The sequence below is a fragment of the Haliotis rubra genome, unplaced genomic scaffold, assembly GCF_003918875.1.
Source record: "Haliotis rubra isolate DU_JTF1 unplaced genomic scaffold, ASM391887v1 Scf1, whole genome shotgun sequence".
In the NCBI taxonomy this organism is placed as follows: domain Eukaryota; kingdom Metazoa; phylum Mollusca; class Gastropoda; order Lepetellida; family Haliotidae; genus Haliotis; species Haliotis rubra.
Window position 1 is genome coordinate 8,360,344 of NW_025764891.1, and position 23,792 is coordinate 8,384,135.

Sequence of the window (23,792 nt, forward strand, 5' to 3'; positions counted from 1 at the left end):
GCAGGTTGTGATATGAGTGAAATATTCTCAAGCACAACGTTAAACCCAATTTCACCTTACTATGTGATCGTGATTCCTAAACCCATGCTTAGGATATAGTCAGGATGGTAAATCCATTCTGCTTAATGCAAAGACTTCTTATGAATAAGGAAAGGTCTTGTTTATATTTATCGAAAAGTGTGTCATATTCCCAAGTAAGGCTTTGGATAATACACCCAGCCAAAATGACACTGTTGACAATCTTGAAAAATGATGACTTAATAACAAATTACATTTTTTTAAAGAAATATTGTAACAAGAAATTACTTTGTAGAAAAAGAATACGACGACCCCACTTAACATTTGAAAGTTTTTGAGGCACCCTATTCTTTTCATGTTTCAGAGATCCCTTTAACCGCACCCATCCCTTTCAAGCTGTTCACCTCACCCCTTAACCCCCTCCATACCGGTAGTGACATCCCCACCAGACAGGTATTCCACTGAGAGGCAGCATGCACCTTCAGTTCCTCTTGTTTATTTTGGCTAGGGGTCGTTACCTGCATACCTGGCTTCGTGAACACCCAGTGTGGGGGGTTGCTGCATCGTACAAATTGTAATGGTGCATGGCTTGTTTACTTTTTCATTTTTTTATTTACATAGACAATAAACTTAAAGGTTTAGCAGATTTTTAGGAGAATAAGACTCAACACATTTGTTTTTTTTGTAAGTGTCCCATTGAAAGATGTTTTATGAACAAAATGAGGTTTTTGTAGCTGCTTCCCTATTGGTCAGGTATTACAATCTTTCACATGAGTGAGATGTTGTCTACTTTTTACCTGCAATCCAATTTTTCCGTGATAAGTAAACAGTAAATAATTTTTTGTCCCCATAATCATAAGTAATTGCTTCTAAAAACAGAGGCCTTGACACAAGACCTCATGCACCTCACCTCAGTCACCACACCTCAGTCACCTAACCTCGTCACCTCACCTCAGTCACCACACCTCAGTCACCACACCTCAGTCACCTCACCTCATGCACCTCACCTCAGTCACCACACCTCAGTCACCTAACCTCGTCACCTCACCTCAGTCACCACACCTCAGTCACCACACCTCAGTCACCACACCTCAGTCACCTCACCTCAGTCACCTCACCTCAGTCATCTCACCTCAGTCACCTCACCTCAGTCACCACACCTCAGTCACCTCACCTCAGTCACCACACCTCAGTCACCTCACCTCAGTCACCTCACCTCAGTCACCTCACCTGACTCATTACCTGTCTACTATACCACTTCTATTACTTCTCATCCACCACACATTACCTAACGCACCTCACCTGCCACTTCTTACCCACATCACCTCACCCATCACTAACCTCACCTGCCATGTCTCACCCACATCACCTCACCCATCACTAACCTCACCTGCCACTTCTAACCCATCCCACATCACCTCACCCATCACTGACCTCACCTGCCACTTCTCACCCACATACCTCACCTGCCACTTCTCACCCACATCACCTCACCCATCACCTCACCCATCACCTACCTCACCTGCCACTTCTCACCCATCACATCACCTCACCCATCACATACCTCACCTGACACTACTTACCCACGTCACCTCACCCATCACATACCTCACCTGCCACTTCTCACCCACATACCTCACCTGCCACTTCTCACCCATCACATCACCTCATCCATCACATACCTCACCTGCCACTTCTCACCCACATACCTCACCTGCCACTTCTCACCCATCACATCACCTCATCCATCACATACCTCACCTGCCACTTCTAACCCATCCCACATCACCTCACCCATCACTAACCTCACCTGCCACTTCTCACCCATCACATCACCTTACCGATCACCTACCTCACCTGCCACTTCTTACCCACATCACCTCACCCATCACATACCTCACCTGCCACTTCTTACCCACATCACCTCACCCATCACATACCTCACCTGCCACTTCTCACCCACTACACCTCACCTACTGTATCTCAACCACTGCATCTTACTTCATCCTCAACACCTCACGCTCTACACCTCACCCTTCAAATCTCAACCACCACACCTCAGCTTTATCTCACATAAAGCCAGTGGGATGTCCAAGTGGTTCATGCCAAATGCAAAGTTTCGGAACATTCGATGCCCCTCATGTTTACAATGTGTAAAGTCCATTTCCGTGTTCCTGCCATAATATTGCTCGCTCACTTTTATCCTATAAAACACATGAATGCCCGGTTGTGAATGGCAACGCATCTCAAAGTGCAGAGATGATTCAATAAGCCACAAGATCATCTGAGTTCAAATCTGAAATTGGTTCTGATTGTGACTTTTGCTGTATGTGTGCAAGCTGATTTCAATGAAGAGGTAAACATTCAGAACCTGCGTCACTTTGAGCTTAATTCCTCCCACGCTAAGCTGGCGCACGGTGATAAAGCTGAAATACTGTTCAAAGCATCGTTAAACCCATCTCAGGCTGTGATGCGTCTTAATTGATGCTACAGCATGTCCTACAACCAAGACATCTTCAAAGGTTGCCACAAGTTGTGATGAATATTGCTGTTTAATTATTTTAGGTAATGAATGCAAGATGAGTTGATCCACTTTTCAAACAACTACTCCCACACTTACATCACTGTTTAATGACATACCCCATGCTTGCTGCCAGCTTACACAGTCTGGCCATGGTTTAGTACCAAGCTGCAAAAACCATCACCATACGAGAAAAGCTACATTTAGACCAGTATTTCTCGGCCTGTCTTATCATCGTCACCATCACAACCGGTGAACATTATGCTCTTAAATTAGTCGTATCATTGCCTTATAAAAAGTAGGATTAACTTTATTCTGTTTATTGTATTCTTAATGAATGTACTTGTACTCTGTGCCAACATCTTTCCACCTGGAATTGATGTAAAACAGGTTTTTGTCAAGTCTTAATGATTTTGGGTTACCATGTTCATTAACCAAGAGGTATTTGTCATCATTATACTTCACTAATATATCTCAACAATCGCTTTCATCCTGATAAAAAGGTGGGCTGAAAAACAATTAGGTAGAAGCAGATTATAGTGATAAGTCTGTAGACTCAGCATTAAAGAATACTAGTCATCAGGAAACATGTACCGGTTGACTTTTGATAGATTGTAATATATTCATGACAACTAGTTGTTACTTATTTCTGGAGCTGAAACATGCATGTTTTTTTGGTCTTGTCATGACTTATTCCATCACCTTTGGTATGAAAATGGCAGAATATTTTGCAAGTAATCTATTTACCATCACAAAAAAGGATAAAAGATATAGAACATGTTTGTGAACAACGGCAGTAGTGGAAAATTTAATTCGTTAACATTGTCTATCTAACTTTAAACATTTATTAGGTCTTTTAAACTTCCATTTGTCAACAATGCTTTTATTGTTTTAAATTCATTTTAACAAATTATAAACATTTTTTTTCTCCTGTTGCAATTGAACACTTTCACTTTTATGAAGCTGTTTTAATTAAACATTTTTGTATGAACCACATCACTGACATCAGACAAGAAACTTCTCTTCACCTCAGTGTGAAAATGAATGAGATTGCACTGGATTTGTACATAGTTCTAGCTTTCTTTGATATTTTTTTCAATTGTAAATATATTTGTTCTTTTTTTAATATCACATAGCTGGTATGAAAAGAATTAACACTTTATGATTATTGATTATTTAACACTTGAAATAAATTTGATGGTTTTTTTATAACTGTTTACATGTGCAAATTGTATTTCAATAGTATGGCCAAGTTCACTTTCAGCTCAAAGAGGGGTTAAAGAGATGGGTCGCCAAGAAAGATTTAAACACTTCAAGGTGAAACTAACACCCTTGTTGTATAACAAATGTGGGAAGCATCACCTCTGGGTAATACAGAATACTGTTTACCTAACAACACATTCTATATATAGGTGCTTCCAGTCATGTTGCCGTGAAAATTTGAGAAAAAATATCGAGGTATTTTCTTTACAGTGTAAAGGGGTAGGCTTAAGGTTAAGTTGTATAAACAAGCAATATTGCCAAAAAAGTGGTTAAGTTGTATAAACAAGCAATATTGCAAAAAGTGGATGTTTTCTGAAAAAATAACCTAACTATATTTATTTTCAAAGTTTTAGTGGAATTTATCAGCTTTTAGAATGCATGCTGTACCAAGTCCTCTACTGTGTTCAGGACTGACACTCCTTAAGGGGTAAATGTGTTGGGTTTTTTGTTGTATAAATAAACATGCAGAAGTATTTACTGGTATCCATATCATGCAACTATTGTCAAAAGTCATACCTAAAATCTCCTCTTTTCCTTTGAGACTGTTTTTTAGAACACTGTGCATGCTTTCACTTACTCAGTCCCCGAATAAACAAAAGTTCAGAAAGAAGAAAAATGACACAAGAAAAGGAGGAATGGAAGTTGATCTTCATAAGTTTGGTAATTTTTTCAAGGTATACTTTTTTTTATGGAACAGCCCACCCAGAGATGATATGATTAATGATACTGGGTTTAAGACATTTAAGGAAATTGGTTTGTACTTTTGTCAAGGATTAGATTTCAAGATTTATTTCAAGAGATTATCTACAAATTACTTTAACAAATACTATTTGTCAGTTTTCTTCAGCCTCTTAGCATATTGAACAGAATATTATTTTTCCTTATCCTGACTCATGCTCTTTTTGCTTGTCTTCTTCTTCTTGCGAACATAGTGGAACACTTGTATCTCCCTAATTGAAGCTCCCTTCAATGTAAAATCACTAATTAGTACTCAGCACGAGTTACCTCCCTTCCACAAGCGCGGGAACGAGGGCGCCACCTCCACCCATGTGCCTCACTCTCTCCTTCTTCGCCCAGTGAGCTGGACGTGAGAGCACCTGTGTCTCCCGACACACTATATCCTTTGATTATATTTAGTTAGTTACCTCATTATAGACATCTATAGAGGTTTAGCTAGTATCCTTCAACAATTATATATTGATATTTAGTCGTGTTTCTACTGTTTATTCACGGACGCCGTGTTTGTTTCAGTGGATTACGTTGATAAAAATTCTGTTCTGTTGCAGATTACGTTTTTATTCTGCTGCTGATCCGCATTTAATATGCCCTAGTTGTACTGGGGCGCCATGTTCATTTTATTCACGTTGCAGTTCGCGGTACTAATTTATCCATTTCTGCCTTTAATAAATAATTACTTTTGCGTTTGAGACGCAGCAGCAGATAGGTCGCGATGCAGAGTCTAGCCATGACTGATACACCTGAACCCTCGCCAGTCTACTGCTGTTGGTCGACCCCGCTCCGCCTGGTGTTCCGCTAGAGTGGTGGAGAGGCGTGGGACGAGTCCGCCGCCTTCCAAGAAGCGCCCTGCTTCCCCAGACATCCCATCGTCGCGAGCCGAAGACTAGAGTTTTTCTACTGCATCTCAACGCGACCTCTGAGGGGAAATCAACGAAGTCTACTTGAACTTTCAGCGGCGAGATTGTTCCGTCGCCGTGATTTGGGCCTGTATGATGATCAGCCGATCATCATACCTGATGTACATCAAAAGAATGACCGATGTCGGCAACAGTGATGTCAGCGCAGATCAACATGCAGCCTGATGTACCAACGCTGATATTCTATGATCTTCCTGAGGGTCCCGGCTGCTACTAACACTCAACGCAGACTTCGCGACCCCCAGGGCAGCGTCGACCTCTGAGGGGAAATCAACTAAGTCTACTAGGACTTTCTCAACCGAGATTGTTCCAGCCGCTGAACTGGGCCTCTACGATGATCAGCTGATCATCATCCCCGACGACGCCACAAGAAGCGACCGGAGACAGCTACAGTGACATCAGCAGAGATCGCCATGCAGCCTGATGTCTCTACACTGACGCCAGGCGACTTCCCTGAGGGTCCCACCGCTAACATCGCAGAGAGGGCACCGACTAATTGCCGCAGACCATCCCAGATGAACTGTTGCGGCAAATCATGATCATGATGGAGGGCGCCACAGACTGGGAAGCAGCCAGCCCAAGGCCGAGCGCGAAGGTTCCAACGCAGACGACACCCTAGAGGCACCCCCATCAGCGTAGCAGCCACGACGAAGCCACCCTCGCGAAGGAAGTCGCAGACCACCTCCACGAAGGACCCAAATGTACAGCCTTCGCGATGGCGGGATAGATCATCACATTCCTCGCTTCATCCCTAGATGCGGCCTCAGACCGTCAGACCACGGAAGCCTTCGGCGAAGGTCAAATCGCCGCCTCCCCAGGACCGGACAGAGAGGAAAGCGAAGGCCTTCCAGCGAAGGACACCTGACTACACGAGCTTCGCGAAGCTATCAGCATTCTCCTCACAGGTCTCCGAGAGAAGGTCAACCCATAGACGCAGTTCACCAACACGATCTCCGCCGCTAACCGCCGATCTCCTCGTACATCACCACGCCGATCGTCTCACAGGTCACCACACAAGTCTGCACACAAGTCTACAGTCAGGTCTCCCCCGGCGTCACCCGACATAGAGATAGAAATACACAGTCCACCATCAGAAGAGCATCAACCTCTCATCAGTGATGCTGGGATAGAAAATGATGGAGGCATCATTTCTCAGACGCTGAGATACGATATTGGATGGTAAACAACCTAGATCTCTCTTCACCTTCCAAGAGTGGCAACTCGGCGCAGACATACCTGATAAAGGAAGACGAGGCAGACGCCATCACCTTACCTCCAATCGACTCGATTGCTGCGGTGCCACAGTATGTGGACACAGCCTACCATAAAGCCATAACAGTTCAAACGCCAGAGGCGTATGTTATTGGCATTAATAGATCTAGAACGATCAATGAGATTCTTATCACCAGATTTCGTGACACGACTTCTGAAGATGATAGGATGATCTACTCGGCTCTACTTATGCAGAACCAGCAAGAACCACACCTGTATGAAGCTAACGCCATATATTGATCGGTTTCTAGACACTTCGCCTAGGAAGTCCCAGGCCACCTCCGCGAAGGAGCTAGAGCCTCACCAGTTACAAGGACGCCACGGAGGAGTAGCTTCACCGAACCCCACATATTGCTGAGTGCGGTAAAACAATACACTCACTCACTCACTCCTGTTGAACACAGAGGTCGTTCGTGGGCAAGCGCGCTCATATATTATATATATACTGATCGGGCTCTGACTCAATACCTTCGCGAAGGTCGCGAAGGCTAAGTGGCTCCAAGTCTACCTACCTCACAGGAAATCTAGATTAGATACTTGAGAGCTTCACGAAATCTCCGGCGCCCACCGAGGAATTCTCCTCCAAGGTCTCCATATATTAGCCACTCGTCATATATAGCTACTCGTCAGTCCGTTCAAGACATCGCATAAGTTGTCTATCAACTGTATGCCATATGCCGTCTATAAGCCTACGCGAAGACAATTGCACAGGCTATTTACAACACAAACGTCGCTATATTAATTAATCAACGACGTTGCATAGATCTTCACAGAAATCAACCTTTCCGTATAGATTGCTAGAATATGCAATCCCGGACTACGATACGAGTATCTACATGCGTGACCATTATTACGCAGATCTGCAGACAATTCAATATCGAAATTGAACAGCAGCCTTGTTACAGCGAGTATAACTCATAATCGTCAAAGTTTCTGAGAAGAAATATGTACAACAAGTTCAGCTTTAATTCTACAATTATGACGATACATTCATGTATACAGTCTACAAGCTGACAACTTGCAAGTTTATTGTACCTTTATATAAGAAAGTCGGAATTATATTCAAAACTGAAGTTACTTTCACGACAGCCAGGAAAATAACCTACCCAGCATTAATATTACAGAGCTTAGGTATTTCGCGGCCGGAGGTTTCGCAAGCGTTTACCTTTAACCCTCGAAACACGTGGTCACTCGGGTAACTTCGAAGCTACGGTGAAGACCGACGATTATGCTAATATCAACGACGGCAAGATTTTATACAAGGTTTTTCCTGCTACACCGGTGACATCACAGCGCTGGTATTCTACAGAATCAAAATGCCTTTGTTCTGATTGGACCGCGTTGGACAACGACCACGCAGAGGTCGATCTTAGTTCACAGGTCAACACTTACGTTACAAGTGACAACTATATATCAGTGAACGAGCAAGCCTCCTTACAGTCCAGTTAATCTGAACCTTCATGATTGGGCTGCTTTCTTCAGGGTTAGAGACCTCCCCTGTCAAGTTAGGACGAGGCACGGCAGTCAGGCAATTTTACATAAACTTCAACGAGGACAGACACACCTGGTTGTGCACCTACATCGTCAAGGACTTCGCAGAGCTTAATAACCTAGACGACGGGATACAAGTGGATCTAAATCCACAGCGTCTCAGACTACAGCTGAATTTCATAATCAAGCTACTAACACAACTAGATGGTTAGTAAACCTACTTAAACTTTCTGATTGGAGAATTAAAACGGAAGTTTCACCCTCCAACTTGGGGATCTGAATATAGTGCTCCAACACCTCACAAGTGAGGTTTATGAACACGCCTGGATGACATACTTGGACTTCATGATACGATGATTCTATCACGATGGCCAGCAAGAGCACTGTAAATTTATCTCCATCGAACCAAACAGAAGGGAATAATACAACAGATTATTTCCTCTATCATCAACTTACGCAGAATGAAATCTCACGTACTATATCTCCGTTTGGATCAGAACTGTCATACTACGTGCATACAAGACGGATGGACCCAATCCGACCCTCCATGAGCTTTTAATACTCATGATATTAGAGCGCTAACTTCTGCATTGATCTACACAATGTTATTTGAAATAATGGAGGGTTTATTTTCTGGAGATCCGATATGGTGGTTGCCAACCATTATCTGAGAGATATCATCACCGAGGACGCCTCAGGTATCCATCAATTCGATCCCATGGTCCTCGTGACTACAGTTGACAGTTCCTCGAGAAGATAAGTCAATCTTACAGATTTCTACTTATCTTATAACAGTACTAAATAGCTACATGCTATATATAATTTGCTTAAGTTCTTTTATCATCACAGTACTATGATTATTACATCATACAATATATAAGTTAACAACTCTACAGAGTTGGTTATTATATATTTACCTTAACTTAATTATATCTTAAGCATAGTACTATACTCAGATTGTAAAAATATATAAGCTAACAAACTCTACAGAGTTTGGGCTTTTATATAGGTAGCTTAAGCTTATTCATATCTTAAGCTCAGTACTATGTTTATATCATATAAGTATATTAGCTAACAAACTCTAAAGAGTTTTTGCTATTTGGCTTAAGTCTCATCATATCTTAAGCAATATGGTTACATTATAACATGTATTAGCTAACAAACTCTACGGAGTTTTTGCTATATATGTAACTTAAGCTTATTCATATCTTAAGCAGTACTATGTTTATATCATATAGGTATTTTAGCTATCAAAACTCTAAAAGAGTTTTTGCTATTATATATTTGGCTTAAGTTTCATCATAATTTAAGCTTTATGGTTACATTATAACTTGTATTAGCTAACAAACTCTAACGGAGTTTTTGCTATTATATATGTAGCTTAAGTTTCCTTCAAATCTTAAGCTCAATACTATGTTTATATCATATAAGTATATTAGCTAACAAACTCTACGGAGTTTTTGCTATTATATATGTAGCTTAAAGTTTCCTTCAAAGCTCAATACTATGTTTATATCATATAAGTATATTAGCTAACAAACTCATGGAGTTTTGCTATTATATATGTAGCTTAAGGTTTCCTTCATAAACTCAATACTAGGTTTATATCATATAAGTATTTTAGCTAACAAACTCTAAAGGGTTTTTGCTATTATACAATTAGCTTAAGTTTCATCATATCTTAAGCAGTATGGTTACATTATAAAATGTATTAGCTACCAAAACTCCACGGAGTTTTGCTATTATATATATAGCTTAAGTTTAATTATATCTTAAGCTCAGTACTATGGTTATAACATAAAAGTATATTAGTTAATAAACTCTAAGGAGTTTTTTGCTATATACATTTAGCTTAAGTCTAATCTTATCTTAAGCTTAGTACTATGGTTACATTATTAATCTATAAGCTAATAAACTCTACAGAGTTTTGGCTATTATATATGTAGCTTAAGTTAATTATATCTTAAGCACAGTACTATACTCATATTGTAAAAATATATTAGCTAACAAACTCTACAGAGTTTTGCTATTATATATGTAGCTAAAGCTTATTCATATCTAAAGCTCAGCATTATATCTATATCATATAAGTATATTAACTAACAAACTCTAAAGAGTTTTGCTATTATATAATTAGCTTAAGTTTAATCATATCTTAAGCTTAGTACTATGTTTATATCTTAAAGTATTTTAGCTAACAAACTCTAAGGAGTTTATACTAGCATATTAACAAGCTTAAGTCTATTAGTCTTAAGCATTGTATTAATGTTATATATACTTTTATCATAATAAGTACATTGTAATAACCTTTATATGGCAGCTGATAAGTTAGCAGCAGGAATTCATCCGTTCAGTGCCTTTATGAAGTTCCCATAGGGTTATTACAATCAGCACAGTTCAAATCACTAATTATTAAAATCCAAAGTATTATATATTTCCCACCTCCCTTTCCGTCGGAGTCTACAAGCAAAAAGAGCATGAGTCAGGATAAGGAAAAATATGTAATTTTTAGAGTAAAATTGATATTTTATACTTATCCTGACTCATGAGGTAAGCCCTCCCATCCTCCCCACATAACACTTTGGATTTCCCTGTAAATTCAAATGTTGGGCTCAGTATATGAGGAGAGAGTGAGGCACATGGGTGGAGGTGGCGCCCTCGTTCCCGCGCTTGTGGAAGGGAGGTAACTCGTGCTGAGTACTAATTAGTGATTTTACATTGAAGGGAGCTTCAATTAGGGAGATACAAGTGTTCCACTATGTTCGCAAGAAGAAGAAGACAAGCAAAAAGAGCATGAGTCAGGATAAGTATAAAATATCAATTTTACTCTAAAAATTACATTTATGAAACTTGAAATCAAGTTGGTTGTGCCTTGTAAATCTGTCATATCTGTGCAATGTTTGTGCTATGCAGCACTTTGTGCTGTGTGCTGTGAGAGATACAAGGAGTCTGAAGATGATGAAGAACCTCCTTCATCCGATGTCAACACTATACGTTTCAACATCACTTTGTCTCATAGTGCACCCACGAGGAATAACGCATTATCAGAAAATGCCAATATAATTCAATAATTCTGAGGAAGAGGGTGCGGCAGTGAATATTTTTGATATCATATAATAATTGGGTTGATAGAGCCGTGATGGATGTCCTAAATTGGGGAGTTCATGAAGCTGAAATATTTTTTGTGGGTTTTTTGTGTGTGAAATAGATAAAGAATGAAGTTGTTGGATAAGTTGTAAGGAGATAGTATGATAGCTGAAAACACTTTGAAGCATGCCAAGTCAATTTGAAGTGGTGCTTTTACTTTCTTTCAATTTTTTAAAAATTATTTATCAGTAAGGCATGCAGTATTTACATATTGGTGATATTTGGGGAAATTTATTAAGAAAATATGTCAAAGCAGATAATAGATGATTTTCTAGTTTAGGAATTTGGTTTTTAGAAGTTTCACATTGGAATGTTATTTATGTACTTGTATGTTCACTTCAAAATGAATATTCCAAAAACTGGAAAGTATTTTTTCTTTATATTGTGTAAAATATATAGCAACAGCAAACATTTACACAATTCTTATTCCATTAGACAAGATATACTGTTTATTTATTTATCCTTAATTGTTCATACATATCTAAACTTAGGGATGTTATCATACCTTGTGGTACCGAGAAGTTTACGTGGAATGAAATCTTTAAAGTCAAACAGAAATAGACATGTTTTGTAACTATGGTGATATGTTGAGGAATCACATTACAGATGCTGTGTTTTGGTGTATGATAGTATTTGTACAACCAGCATCTGACCTGCCATTTTTGCACATCTATGCAGCCTGGTATGTTTTTCGTAACTTCGTCAAATTGGGAAGCATCTCTCAGATTTCTTGTGTTTATTTTGGTCTAGCCTGAGAATAGTAGAGTGGTTGATACCTGACACTGTTTGTAGTTTTTGTTTCAAAAAGGTGATTTAAGTGATTTCACACGAGAGTTCTTCAAGGTGGAATGAAAGGATGCAGTACCGGTTCTCACCAGAAATGGTTCTGCAATGCGGTAGTATCTGACTGTATACAGTGACTTTGTGAGAGGGGAGATAGATAACTTGTCCTTTGCTTTTTTAAAGTAGGTTGCTTGTTTTGGTTTTTTTTTTCATTTTAACTCAGATGAAATGGTTTGAAAAACAATAGTTAAAAGGCTGAAATGTTTTGTAAAAATTTATCATTTGTAAGATAGTAAGAGGCTATATGCCACTTCTCCTGAACATTTCAAATCTCTTTAATATGAATATCACTGCACGTTCACTTTGCGTAAAAAAGCAAACTAGTTGAAAGTCATATGAACAGACATCTGAAAATCGTTGATGACACCAGGTGTTCTTGTGTAAGGGTAAGCAAGGCCTGACCTACCTGTAGCACCAATGCTGACACAAGACATATCTGCAGATTCTTTAGTACAATTTCTACCGTATTAATTTATTTCCAGATTTTAAAACTGAGATGTAAATTTAAGCAGCAAGTGTCTCTCAGCATCAATAAGAAATCAATCCCCACATGGGTACAATTAGACTAAGGCTTAGTCTCTGAATATATATAATTTTGATAGTAACAAACAAGCCCATTTATATTGAAAAGGAGCCCTAGGGAGACCAGAGATTCAGAACCTGAGGAAATCTAGACTTGCTTTATTTAGGGCTTTAGCACTGCAGAGAGGGCTTGGCAGTAGGGAAAATAATGTGGTTCAGGGACTGTGAGACAGACTAGGGTACAATGTGTGAAGGCCATTTCTGGTGTCCCCCGCCGTGATGTTGCTGGAATATTGCTAAAAGCGGCATAAAACTATACTCAGTCAGCCAGTCAGTCAATCACAGCCTAAAGCAAAGTTTCAGAAGAGTTTCATAGTTTCAAGTTCTGCAACATTCATTCTTTTAATGCTCTGAGTTTTATGATCACCCGACAATATGCAGCTGAGAAACATGCGACCCAGTGTAGACTGTTTACAGCTTGGTTGAATGACAGATCAGGATGTCTATAAATCATTGGACAAATCATCCATGTCTCAGGTCCCGTGCATCAGACAATTCATCCTCTTTAAACTGACATTAAAATTCATTCACTTTACTAGTTTTGTATGCTGTCGCTGTGAAGATGAGCCAGACGGTCTTCATGAAGCTATAAATTATTACATGTTCAGACACATTTAAAAAATGCTTTTTCCATTGTTAGAGAAGTTTACATCTGTTTTGTAATACATTTCACACTGTTACAAAGAGACATTTTCTAAGTTTATTCAACTTCACTTTGACTAAATAGCATGTCAGTGAGTGAGTGAGCGATTTTAGGTTTATGCCACTTTTAGCAATATTCCAGCAATATTTTGGTGGGGGACATCGGACATTGGCTTCAAACATCTTCAAACATTGTACCATGTGGGGAATCGAACCCAGGTCTTTAGCGTGACAAGTGAACGCTTTTACCCACTACCCTACTGCCTCATAAACAGCATGAAGTTTGAATAGTGAGTAGCCTTAGGCTCCAGGGTAGGGCAGGACATGGTTAGCCCTTGTGCAACACCTGGTGTCATCCCTGATTTTCTGTGATCCTGAAATTCTGAAGTGCCTGGATAAATTGATTCTCTTTGCACATCGTTCAATTTCTGAAGACATGAATATAGGTATTGATAAATTCTTGATATCTCTGTTCAAGGTTCTTAAAGAAATAATCACTAGGATATTTCTGATTCTGAGACAGACTCCTTCAACTGGAATATATTGGTTTAGATATATTGTTTAAACAGAAATAGATTCAACCTGTGGACTTTAGAGTGAATGTTCAGGCCAAAAGGTGGTTTGGACCATCAATAAAAACTGGACACCCTGAAACTTCCTCTGGTTGAACAGACCCAGGGCAATTGGTAGTTGAAAATCTGTCAAACAAAACCAATACTCTGTGAGGCCTATGTTAAAAAATGTAGGTTAACTGTCAGAAACCAAGTGATATATTTCTGCCCCAAAACTTTTGCATAAAACCTTTTCAACAAATTTCCTCTGTCAAGTTTATTATGCATCTCTTGCTTTGTACTGGGAATAAAACCACAAGGGACCTCTATGTAATCCCACCTGTCTGCTTTAAATGCATGTCTGGCGTAGTAATACATAACTCACAAGGAGGTCGCAAGTCATGCTTGTCAAAGGTCAGGGTTTATCTTCAATCAAATGTAAGGAACTCCTAAACAACCAAATCCGTCCACCTTCCACTTTTTACAAATGGATTTGAATCGGCCTGATATTGCAACTTTTGACGTTGATAAATGGATTGAGTACAAGTTTCCTGAGGTATGCTGCTGTCATGTCAGATTGCAGAAATCAGATGTTTATGGCTGAGATGATATAGCTTATATACACTGGCAATATGTATCTTTATATGTCAATGATACACACACTTGTGTGGTGATACAGACATTTTCCTTCATATAGGGGAGTATACCATCGACTCAGAGTTGGAGAAGAAATGTGACAGCAGATTTTGTTAGCCTGTGTGGATTCCAGGACCTCCCATTGATAGTGTTGTTCTGTTTGCTAATCTTGCAAGCTGCTGAACAGTTTTGATGTGTTAACTCACAGTATGGAGACACAGAACATGAGAAAAGGCTTGAACAGCATGAACTGTGTGGGTTGGATTAAGTAGGATTATACAAGGAGCATCAATTGTATGATGTGTGTGGCTCACACTGGTAATACACAGAACCCAGAAGGACCTAGGATGTTGACAATATTGCATTTCTAGAACCATCATTCAACAAGACTACAGTTTCTCTTTCAAACAATAGTTGGCCAAGATCCTCTGTTCAGGAGATCAAAGCATGGATTGACCCTTAATTATTATGATTGGTATATGAGTATCATGTCTGTGCTGGTTGACTTTCCAAAGCTTGTAAATGTCCACAACCTGTGTCCCTGTGGCTTTCCACTTTGATAAAGTGACTCAACGTCATATACCTGAAAAACTCTTAAAATTGTTCCAAAATTGAACTCTCTCTTTCAAAAAGTTTACCTTTTTTGAAAGGCTATAAAAGATTCCATGTAATTGTGTTGTATATTTGTTATGAAATCTTCTTCCTTGTTGGGCAATGGGGTAGCCTGGTATGAATCCCTATATGGGTATGACGTGTGAAGCCCATTTCTGGTGTCCCCACCATGATATTTCTGGAATATTGCTAAAACTGACATAAAACTAAACTCACTCACTCACTTCCTCCCTGTCATCTAGTTCTCTCTCAAAACCAACATGGATGTATAAACAGGTCAGTAGTCAAGGTGTACATATTACATATCTCCCACCCAATTGACCTTCACCTTCAGCCAGACATTCCACTGCCGGCAGCATCCATCTAACTCTTGGAAACATTCATACACCATGTTGATAGCCCTGCCAGAAATCTGGTGAACCCTTTTTCGGAGAAGCGCTAATCCATCAGAGGAAGATCAGCACCGTACTGCTATTGCTGAAACTCCCAGTGTGATGTAAGACACAGTATGTGCATGTTACGAGGCTGTATCGACCAAGCCACTTGAGTGTTATCCCATGCTGGAGCACCACATTCACATGCTGCTCTAGCAGACCAAAGCAGGTGGCTAACTTCTGCATTGGCAGAGAAAGCTCTGGTCCGCAAGAAATGTTTGTAAAGCAATGCTTTACCTCACTGAAAGATTATTTTATCCATTGCAGGAAAGTTTATTTGGGATTTGGAAAATGCTTGTATACTTTCTTGACAGACTTCTGGGAATAACAGGAAGTGAAGCTCTGTTAACCAGCACATATACATTTACTGCACAGAAATTGGCACTGTCCCTAGAATGGTCTGGTTTGGTAATTAAACTGTCTGCAGGTCAGTAATATGTGGTCAGCAGACGTTCCAGAGTTACTCCCCCTTCCTTGATTGACACAAGCAGTATCCTATAACTATAAATAGACCAATCAGATGTCTAGCCAGTCAGAAAAGACTCTATCCAATTCTCTTGACAAATCTACAGTCTGCTCAAAACTGACCTGTTGCCTAATGGACAGGCATTAGATAATTTGATTTCCACATACTTTCTGAAGTTTTCATAGAGGTATGTTATAACTATATTGTCTGTAACTATTATCAGCTTTCATCTAATGATTTCAAGTCAAGTTAATCAAATCTAAACATTCCATACACTGATGAAGTGACTATGTTGGTGTTATTCACGTTCCATACATCATTATAACAGCTGTTCAACTATTATCCAACAGTTTAACATGCTTGGTTAGCGAATATGAACATGATTATACTTTCTTAAACGTGCGTCAGTTTACATAAAATTATCTTTTTTATCAAATGTTCTTAATCCACCTTTACATCATGCAACAGGTTCAATGTATCAATCCAAAGAATTTAACAATGTCATTTATTCATTGATCCATGCAGAACACACCATTTTACACCCCTCGATCATACATGACACTCCACATATTAACCTGAAATCAGCCATCTTGACACTGTCCACAAACATTAAAATATGCTTGAAACAGCTCTTTCACTACCTTGCATTCACATCATAAATCTCTCAACATGCGCCCTCACACCTGAACAGTGTTACCTGAGCTAACGAGGCAGGTAAACCTGTGTACCTGTGCAGGTGATGTAGGTGATGTGATTAGGTTACCTTTTAGCATGCAGCACACATGACCAGTCATATGTTCCCTGTGTAATACTAACATGTGATGAAGCACCTGCTTCAGATGTACTGGGTTATCGGGCAGCTATGCATATCGTGAAGAACAGGGGATTTATTTGTGATAAATGGAGTTATAAAAAGATTTAGTTGGTTGTATGAGGATCATGTTCTGCTTGAGGCTGAAACTACAATGCTGAGATGGCTCTTGGCAACATAAAATCAGCTAAGATGGAACAGATACGATTTAAGTCGATCTTATTCAGAAGGTGTTTTATGATGATAGAAATAATGAAACTTATTGCAGTCGGTTTGTTGTTGGTTTGTTGTCTAACACCGCACTCAGCAATATTCCAGCTATATGGCGGTTATTGAGAAGGGGTTCAGTGATGATGACGTGTACTTGTATTACACTAGCATCCAAACACTCTGTGCTTTCCCTACAGTAGACTTGCACAAATCTTTAAGGTAAAAATTAATAGTTTAAATGATAATTCTACAAAATAATAAATAACAGACTGGGGTAGACTTGCTTCTTCGAAGGGCTCAGCATTCAGTACAGCCTTGGAGCAGGGCTAGCACTAGAGGAACATATTACACCATATAATACTTGACATGAAAAAGAATTTGCAGAATAATTATTATTATCTTACAAAAATTTATCTTCTTTCTTGTTGGTCTTATATTTGAAGATGGCACTACCATATCAGAAATGTTAATATTCCATTACATATCATTTGTAGAGTATGATCTAGGGTAATAATGTATAGTTATGATAAAAAAGAACTGAGAAGAAAGCTAATTTTTTTCAAATTGAATTTGTGTTCAATTCATTTGCTGAGAAAGAGTTACAATTCATCTTACTGTACAGGCAATCTATAGTGGGTTTTATCATGTAGTTATCATGGTTGCATAACAGTTTTAACAAAATGTGAGTCAGTCTAGTTATTTCACTGTCCTTTGGTGACAGGTTTTTATATTTCAAAATGTATTTATTATTTATGTATAACATTTATAGTCACGATATGGCTGAAATACTGCTGAGGTGACTTTAAATTTAAGTCATCCACTCAATCATATCCTCCTGTCAACTTACCTTACTTCTTCTCATCTGTCATGGTGGCCTTGTGGTATAGTGTTCACTGGTCACAGCTAAGACCCAAGTTTCATTCTTCACTGAGATATGATGTGTGAGTCCAGTTATAATGACCCAATGGAATTTGAGATAACTGGATTTTTTGTGAAAGCTGCATCATGCCATTCTGACTCCATCACTTTGTCTTCCAGGTAGTAATACACTTGGCAACCAGCCTTTCCATCTCAACTGGGCTTGGATCTCACTGGAAAGTGATAAACTCTTCGTTAATGAGACAGGCAAGGAATTAGAAGTGACCCTGCGACGTCGAGGTTATCTGGGCGAGACTTCCTTCGTCAGTAAGTAAATGCATCCCCATTACTGATGTAATATGTAGTATGTAATATTCTTGTAATGCAGCTGAAGGATTGATGCATTACAGTACCATACATCTTGACCTTGGAGGATGAAGTAACATATCTGTAATATTGCTGACTACGGCTTAAATGCATTTAGATGAATTTACTAGCTGACCCTTCTGCACTTGTCTTCCAAAAAGATTTCAGGGCAGAAAAGGTCTCTGTTTATCCACCTTGAGGCCTAAATGAGAAACCGCCTCCGTGGTGCAGTGGTTAGAGCGTCCGCCCGGAGAGCGGAAGGTCGCGGGTTCGATCCCCGACCACGTCATACCAAAAGACGTTAAACTATGGTACTTGTTGGTCCCTGCCTGACGCTCGGCATTAATGGGTACAACAAGGACTGGTCGGCTCGGAGTCAGTATAATGTGTCTGAGGGGGTATTCATGCTTCACTGCGGCATGGTATCTCAGTGAGCTAGCACTATAAAACCAGCTTAAGTCTGGGCTAGTACAAGCAGCCGCACATACACATACACACGCATGCACGTCGTCATATGAGCGAAATATTCTCAAGCACGACATAAAACCCAATTTCACCTCACCTCACCTCACCTAAATGAGAATTAGGTGGTCACTGACTTGGCAAAATATACTGAGGGAACCAAATAAGGGAATACCACTTCATCGCAGTGTTCCTTTATTTATTCTCAGATTTCCTCACACAGCTATTCAAAGCTGGTGATGAAAACTGGAAATGTTAAATTAACACTTGAATTTTCCTGTGTTCCTTTATTTGTGTCTCCCAGTATATAATGTGTTGATGTTGTATATTGAACAAGAATGATTTTTTTATGGATGAACATCTTCTTGATTGCAACGGATGCGATGTTTTGATGTAGATGCTAACACCGTTATCAACAAAGTCATACTCAAAGAAGATGTTGTATATTGTTCTTCATGCCATTGACCACAGGTTTGTTGGCCCAGACAGTTAATCAAAGTCTGTATAGAGAAGGAATGTTATAAACTGTGGCATTAAAGATCATTCCCTCAGAAATCTATGAATAATGCAGGTATTGTCCTATGTTTAACACAATGCCCTATGTCTTTTTCAGCCATATCTGTCATCAATGGCACTGCTAAGGTTGGGGAAGACATCAATCCTCGGTATGCTGATCAGGTCCAGTTTAATCCTGGTGAGTACAGATTTATTACCTTAGGCCAGACCAATTTTATTTCTTGTTTTACGGATCCGCTGGTGGTATTTTTTCAAGAATAAGAAAACAAATAAAAGTCAATATTCCCCGCTAAAAAAATAAAATCCCAATGTTTTATTGGTCAGAAATGTAAATTTACAAAAAAAAGTTTGGGGTTTTTTTTAGATTGTGTTTTGCCCCATATACAGTTCATAAATTGCCAAAAGTAGAATACTTTTAGTATTTATTTATTTTTATTTTTATTTATTTTCTGTCCTGCCTTTAGGTTTTCTGAGTACAAACATCCGTAAAACAAGAACTAGAATTGGTCTGGCTTCATTTAGATTCTTCTGGCTCCAGGTCTTAAGTCAGAATAAAAATATGGATTAGTTGGTCACAATGGAAGTTTAGTGTGAGTACAAGAGGGCAGGGGTGGCCCAGATGTCGAAGGTTCATAGTGTGTTCGAAGTCTCACAGTCCCTGAGCCACATTATTTTCACTGCCTCCTGTCCTCCCGTCCTCCCTTCAACCCATCCCCATCTGTAACGAAGCAAGTCTAGATTTCCTACTGAATCTCCCATCTCACTGAGTCTCCTTTTCAAAGTTATATGCATTTAGAGACTAAGCTTTAGTCAAGTGCCATACCTTTGCTCGTGAGTGTCACCAAAGTTGTACATGTCTGATATCTGCTTCATGCTTTTCTCCCACTTTGTGAGCAGCTGTGGGGAAGCCTAGTAGTTAAGCATTTGCTCATCACACCAAAGACCTGGGTTTGATTCCCCTCATGGGTACATTGTGTGAAGCCCATTTCTGGTGATATTGCTGGAAAAGCAGCGTAACACCCAACTCACTCACTCACTCACTCACTCACTCACTCACTCACTCACTCACTCACTCACTCACTCACTCACTCACTCACTCACTCACTCACTCACTCACTCACTCACTCACTCACTCACTCTACCACTCTACCACTCTACCACTCTACCACTTTATATAATGTTGCTCATCTTCCAAGATGTTACATGTTTCACAGAGACTTTCAAGTTGGCGTGGGGATATATTTTTATCTACCGGTTTCAGTTTTTAGTTTATGATTACTTAAACAAAGATATATATGTATTTGAATGTAATTCTTCTCCACATCACTGCTCTAAAGACCTCGCTCCAAGATTGCCCCAGGTTAGAGCATCTGGTTTAACTAAGGTCTATCAATGGATAAAGTATTACAATGGTAGTTTTAAACAGATATATAGGAGTGAGAAGACATGTTTCTACACATTTTATCTCAAATCTAGATGTGTTTTCTTGATAATCTGATGCCTGATATATTCTATATACACTACTGTGTAAATAAACTGCATGCATCTGATGCTATCTGAGAGCAACTTTTTAAACAGTGTCCACCCAATGTTTGGAGTGTGTCTTTTGATAGTTTTTTGTTTAATTTGTTTGTCACAAATGACTAATATTTGTCAATATCTGTTATCAGAATAGTTTAATTGAGTTTACTCCCTCCTGAAGACAGCAATTAAATCAGTGTGTGATAGGATTCCGTTAGTCACCAGGGAGTATGGTCAATGTCAAACAGACAGTTCATGTAAACTTTGTCCTGCCTGGGTCGCCATGGTGATGTCTTGGAATCAGGAAATGGTAAACACAGATACTCCGTGACTCAATGTGGCAAGTTTGGCAATCTTTCATGGTGATTTGCCCTTTTTACTGTATTTTTTTATGGGGACTGGTATTTGAACTGGTTTGAAGGTTTGTGAGAAATACATTTATACCACCCATGAGATTTCTGTTCACAGGGATGAAAATGTTATAAACTGCAATCCACCCATACTTTGAAAGAACTTTAGAAGAGAAAATAACACCTTCTCCAAAGAAAGAATTAGTAGCTCATATTTTAGATATATTACCTTTATTACCACCCATGGGGGTTTCTGGTTTTTAAATATTCTTGATTCCTTCAGAATTGATTTTATATTTACAGTAATTTTATATTTACATGTCATAATTGTCAGATTCCTTTCAGTCTTCTTTAGGTTAGTAATGTCAGGGAAAGCCTGTAGTCATGTAAATCATTTGCTCAGCTCACTCTTCTGAAGTTCAGGGCAGCTACATAGTCCATTGGTTAAAGCATTTGCTGGTGTCCGCCATGATGTTGCTGAAGATCAGGGTTCAATTCCCTACATGTGTCCAATGTGTGAAGCATATTTCTGGTGTCCCCTGCCATAATATTGCCTACTGACTTACTCTTGTCAGTTAATTATTTTTGGGATGAATTGATTTCCTTCCACATCTAAGGCTTGTTGTAAAACATCTACATACTGGATTCACTGTTATAGAAACATGACTTTCTCATGTGTTTTCAAGTCTAGTCAAGTCACCAAGCACCTGTTGAATCAGATTCCTCATGTATTCAAGGTATATTTTGGGAATGGTTTGGAATGTCAGTCTCCTTGTGGTGATTTTTCTATTCCAGGGGTAATTAATCACCACTTGTACACCATGAAAAATCAACACATGAAGCATGTCATGGAACTCTTTAAACCCAGCATCAGAGACAGATAGCATCCACCTCAAACATTGTAAATCATGGTCACATAGCAGCATGTCCCTCCGTAGTCCCCCTTCTCTTAGATCTCTTACAATGGTTATCTCCCCAGTGTTCATCTGCCTAATTTAAAATCAATCCAACGGAGACAGACACATTAGTTTAGCCTCATTGCCCTCCATATCTCCACAGCTTGTCTTGTAGGAGCTGCAGTGCTGGGACATTGGGTGATTGTGTTACATTGTTACAGTTGGCTCTGCAGGTGCCCCTGTAGACTAAGGCTTAGTCTCTGAATATATATAATTTTGATAGTAACAAACAAGCCCATTTATATTGATAAGGAGCCCTAGGGAGACCAGAGATTCAGAACCTGAGGAAATCTAGACTTGCTTTATTTAGGGCTTTAGCACTGCAGAGAGAGCTTGGCAGTAGGGAAATTAATGTGGTTCAGGGACTGTGAGACAGACTAGTGCCCCTGTGATTCCTAACACTCTGATAACTCTCTTGCTGCAGGCTGTAGCTAAAATGTATGAGTCTGGTACCAGAAATAAACTCTTTGGTATGATTCTTATAAGACTTCTTGTTCTGATGTATGGACAATTTGTACTTCAGCATGTCAGACTGATCAATATTTTTGTAAAAGACTTGTGCTTCTGACTGTAGTTCCTGAAGTCTCAGACTGGCTGGGGGAGGGAGGGGGATGAGATGTGGGGGAGGGATGTGATGGTTGTATCTATACAGGTTTAATGGGGCAAGGAAAATCATATCTGAGCATAAGTGGGGTTATGTCAGAGTTGAATATTCATAAAAAATCTATCCTGATAGCCAGATTGCCAACTGAAAAAGTTACGTGTTCAGATAGAAAGTTGCCACTCCATATTTCATGAAGTGTATGTACTTACACTTTTCAAATGAAAATAAACTTACAGTCTGTTAAACATTATAATAGCAAACACCATGATGATGATGATGATGATGATGATGATGATGATGATGATGATGAAAAGTGATTATTCCATAATATGGTTGCTCAAAAACACTGACATTTAACAAATCCTTTCAGATGTAACAGTACAATATATATTTTTCATGAATAAGGCTAACTCTCCTTTAGAATGAGGGTGAGGCTGGGTGGGTTGTAATCCTGTGTAAGACTATGGAGGATGGGGACGTCCCTGTGGTGTCTGAACTCAGTCAGCTTGCACAGTGGGAGGGCACCTAAATAGAAAAACGGAGCTGGCTCTTGAAAAAACACACATTGTGAGAGCATTAAGGGGAGTAAAATAAACTTACAACCAATTACACAACAGCTTGCAGGAAAATGTAATACCCTCCGGCTTGAGCATTGTGAAAACAGTCAGGACGTGTAAAATGATTGTAAAGTAAAGATAGTGCCTTCTAGCGAAGTGGAGGCTTTCCGTGTGTGTTGTAATTAAGCTTGCGAAAATGCCACACAGCCCAAATTAATGTAGAAGTTTGTGAGGTTTCACGTGTAAGTGGTGACAGTTCATTTGGTTGTGTAAACACGTGTCGAGCAAAGATACATAGGTTGGCAACTCATTATTTGAGAGTGGAATTAGTGCCTTTTATGATATATAATTAGTTTCTCTTTTTCATTGTAAATAGTATCAGATGCATATGTTGCAATTCTCCCCAAATGGAGTTGAAGTAAATAAAGACTGCCATTTCTTTGGAAGA

General features: G+C 39.3%; 1 protein-coding gene across 1 annotated transcript in view; it reads left to right on the forward strand.

The window, feature by feature from the left end:
• The window catches only part of LOC124280388 (FRAS1-related extracellular matrix protein 2-like), a 218,331-nt gene that overhangs the window by 146,642 nt on the left and 47,897 nt on the right, over window positions 1-23,792 (forward strand). Inside the window, 2 exon segments of the mRNA XM_046716333.1 lie at window positions 18,193-18,339; window positions 19,454-19,534. Coding sequence (XP_046572289.1) covers window positions 18,193-18,339; window positions 19,454-19,534 — 228 coding nt within the window.